Source organism: Euphorbia lathyris, chromosome 2, assembly GCF_963576675.1.
Source record: "Euphorbia lathyris chromosome 2, ddEupLath1.1, whole genome shotgun sequence".
In the NCBI taxonomy this organism is placed as follows: Eukaryota; Viridiplantae; Streptophyta; class Magnoliopsida; order Malpighiales; family Euphorbiaceae; genus Euphorbia; species Euphorbia lathyris.
This window is the reverse complement of record NC_088911.1, coordinates 102501386-102505314: the sequence shown is the minus strand read 5'-3', so window position 1 is coordinate 102505314 and position 3929 is coordinate 102501386. Positions and strand designations below refer to the sequence as shown.

General features: G+C 32.6%; 1 protein-coding gene across 2 annotated transcripts; it reads left to right on the top strand.

Moving 5' to 3' along the window:
• The first annotated feature begins 1635 nt into the window (after positions 1 to 1635).
• Positions 1636 to 3452, top strand: LOC136219199 (desmethyl-deoxy-podophyllotoxin synthase-like). Of its 2 annotated transcripts, none has more exons than XM_066006487.1 (2): positions 1636 to 2553; positions 2652 to 3452. In XM_066006487.1, exons 1-2 carry the CDS (start codon positions 1651 to 1653, stop codon positions 3273 to 3275), a joined length of 1527 nt encoding a protein of 508 aa, XP_065862559.1. In that variant the 5' UTR covers positions 1636 to 1650; the 3' UTR covers positions 3276 to 3452. The 2 variants fall into 2 exon arrangements, with proteins under 2 accessions (XP_065862559.1, XP_065862558.1); XM_066006486.1 differs by having other exon boundaries at positions 1636 to 2580.
• The last annotated feature ends 477 nt before the right edge of the window (positions 3453 to 3929 follow it).

The following is a 3929-nucleotide window of genomic DNA, read 5'->3' as shown; positions in this document are numbered from 1 at the left end:
GACCCAAGAATTAAAGTTTCTTAGAATAATGTTTACATGTTCTGGAATTTTTTGAGAATTTTCTGGACAATTTTTTGCTTACCGGAAAACGCCCACCCGGATTCCGTTCACCGGAATTTTTTTTACTTGAGCTTCATGGATCTTAAAATGACTGTTTAATTAAGACGAGTCCAACGGTATAAAATTTTTTGAAAAACGAGGTTGGAAAAGTTGGGAAAATGCATTTTAAAGAAAAAAAAACAATTTGTTCTTTCCTTTTATTTACAAATTTGCCACCTCCTTTTGGTTAATTACAAAATTGGTCTTTGTCACACAATAAGTCTTGTCGCACTATAAGCAATGTGTCACACCTGATCTCTGATATATATATATATATATATATATATATATATATATATATATATATATATAAAAGTATAGTGGATATACTAAAATTATTATCATAATTGCAGGTAAATATTACTTGGTAGATGCCGGATATCCTCAAACATTAGGATATCTTGGCCCATACAGAGGAGTTAGATATCATCTTCCTGATTTTCGACGTGGTGAACCACCAGAGGGTTACCAAGAAATATTTAATAAAGCACATTCATCCCTTAGATGTTGTATCGAAAGAACTTTTGGGGTTTGGAAGAAACGGTGGAAGATATTGTCAGATATGCCTGCATATTCGTTTGAAGATCAAAGGAATATAGTTGTAGCATCAATGGCGTTACATAATTACATCAGACTAAATTTTATTAAAGATACAATTTTTAGTAGAATTGATATGCATCCAGAATTTGTGCCAAGCGATACTTTTTCAAGTGGTCTGCCAACACCCTTAGAGCAAAGTCAAAGAAGTAATAGAGCAACAGAAATGGATATACTTCGTAATCAAATTGTTTCTAGTTTAATGATGTAATTTATTTGAATATTATTATTTTAAACTCTAATTTCCTTTTCAAATCAAATAAAGAACAAGAAATTTAGATATTTATAAAAGATATATTCAAGAATAAGTTTTAAATCTTTATGTTTATAATTTAAAACAGCAGAAATTATGAATACCTTATATATATATGAGGTTAATGTGAGTATCCGTTTGATAAGGATAATGTTTTATATTTTTATTGTCAGTCAAATAAAAATGTACTTTATTAATTAAACTGTTTGTTTATATATTTTATTATACAAAAGAAAATAATTAAACCATGTCCTTTTATGTCTTTAAACAATAAACATCACTTTTTAAAAATTATTTGCCAAACACTTACCAAACTGCTTTTACTTCAATTGCAGATTTATTTTTAATTTTACCAAACAGTCTTCTGCTTTTCCAAACAGCACTTTTTTAGACAGCACTTTTTCCCAGTTTTCAACAGCAATACCAAACTAAGCGAAGTTTAGGGAGTTGGTGAGATACTTGCAAAGTTCAGGGATCTAATTAATCTACTTTTATGGACAAGTTTAGGGAACCGGTAATCCGAAATAAGCAAGTTTAAGGAGCTGTTGAGATTGTTACAAAGTTATGTATTAGTCCAAAAATATACAAATTCAATGAACTAAATGATTGAACAATAATGTATTCATCCAGTCCCCAAGCCGCCAGTGTAGACTTGCTTATCTATAAATGAAAACTAGCTTCAGTTATATCTTTATTCCACCATGGATTTCCAATACCCTTCCTTGCAAGTGTTTGCCTCATTTCTTCTCTTTATAATCACAGTTTTCATCATTACCACCAAAAAATCAAAAAACAGCACAAAAACTCTTCCTCCAGGGCCATGGAAGCTCCCCATTATAGGAAATCTGCACAACCTTCTCGGCTCTTTACCCCATCACAGCCTCTATAAACTTTCGCAAAAACATGGACCAATTATGCATCTCAAGCTCGGTGAAATCAACACCATCATCATTTCTTCTCCTGAAACCGCTAAAGAAGCCATGAAAACACACGATCTCACCTTCGCCAGTCGACCTTTCAGTCTCGCCTCCGACATCATTTCTTATGGCTCAACTGACCTTATTTTTGCAACTTACGGCGACTATTGGAGACAATTGAGGAAAATTTGTGTCATGGAGCTTCTGAGTACTAGAAGAGTTCAATCTTTCAGATCAATTAGAGAAGAAGAAGTAGGTAATATTATGAGATCGATTTCAGATTTGGCTAGTGAAGGAAGTGTGATAAATTTCAGTCAGATATTGTATAAATACATGTATTCTGTAATTTCAAGGGCTGCTTTTGGTAAGGTAAGGAAAGAACAAGAAGCTTTTGTTCCTCGTGTTAAGGAAATAATGGCGCTTGCTGCTGGGTTTAGTCTTGCGGATGTGTTTCCGTCTGTGAAATTGTTGCAGCGGATTGGTGGATTGAGAGCTAAAATGGAAAGGATTCATCATCAAGCTGATGAGATTCTTGAAGTTATTATCAATGATCATAAAGCAAGAAAAACTAAAGATGATGATGGTGATGAACATGATGATCTTGTTGATGTTCTTCTCAGATTTCAGGATCAGGGAAATCCTGATCAATTTTCTCTAAATATTGATAGCATCAAGGCAGTCATCCTCGTATGTAGTCTTTATTTTTCAATCCTCGTACCTCAATAGATCACTTTGAGCAAGTTTATAGGCTAACGAGACATTAGTAATTAGTAATTCTGTTGCAGGATGTTTTCATTGCTGGGAGCGAGACTTCATCTACAACACTGGACTGGTCGATGACGGAGTTGATGAAAAATCCAAAAGTAATGGAAAAAGCACAAGCAGAAGTAAGACAAGTTTACAAAGAAAAAGGATATGTTGATGAAGCTGGACTTGAACAACTCAATTACTTGAAATTGATCGTCAAAGAATCTCTCAGGTTACACCCTCCTCTTCCGCTACTAGCTCCAAGAGAATCTCTAGATGACTGTGAGATTAATGGATATCATATTCCCAAAAACACTAATTTAATGGTTAATGCTTGGGCATTAGGAAGAGATCCAGAATATTGGAATGAAGCTGAGAAATTCATTCCAGAAAGATTCTCGGATGGCATGATTGATTATAAAGGAGCTCATTTCGAGTTTATACCATTTGGTGCCGGAAGAAGAATATGTCCGGGAATGCTATTTGGGACTCTAAATGTTGAGTTTCCTCTTGCAAGTTTGCTCTATCATTTTGACTGGAAACTACCAAATGGAATGAAACCCGATGATCTAGACACGAATGAAGCTTATGGGATTGCTGTTAAAAGAGAGAATGATTTAAATTTAATTCCAACTCTTTCTCTTCCTTTACCTACTGCATAATACCGTACTTTTAGGGCTTGTTTGGATGATGGTTATTTAAAGTAAGGTAAAGTAAGTGAAGTTTATGAAATAACTTGTTGTGTTTGGATAGAAGATAAGGTAAGTGATGATTTAATTATGTAATTGTGTTTGGTTTGAAGGTAAAGTAAAATATAGCTATGTATAAAATTACTCTTATATCCTTACTCTTAATTATATTTTCTAATTCTCTATCTATTAAATAAATTCTAACCGAAGTTAATTAAATTTTTATATATTAGTTTTATTAAATATTGAAAGTTGAATCTCACTTGCTAACAATCAAAATTTCAAAGCATAAATAAAATGATCTTACTAGTACACTATAGGCAGCAAAAATGTAATAATTTTAAAGTTTTGGACCATGACCGTAATATTCAAGTTATAATAATACAAATCAAAATGTAGTAATATTAAAATTCTATTCAAATGATATACATTGTTTTTGTTTTGGTGGATTTCAAACTAGCAGTGAGTTTTATTTGTAGAAAAGATTCGGGTTTAGTAAAAGTAGGGGTTTTATTGGAAATTGGTTTAAGTTAACCTCCCTTACCCCCAAATCGGGTGTAACCAAAATAACAGTAATTTTACCTTCATTTACCTCCATTTACTTTAATTTCTAATTACACCTCAAAA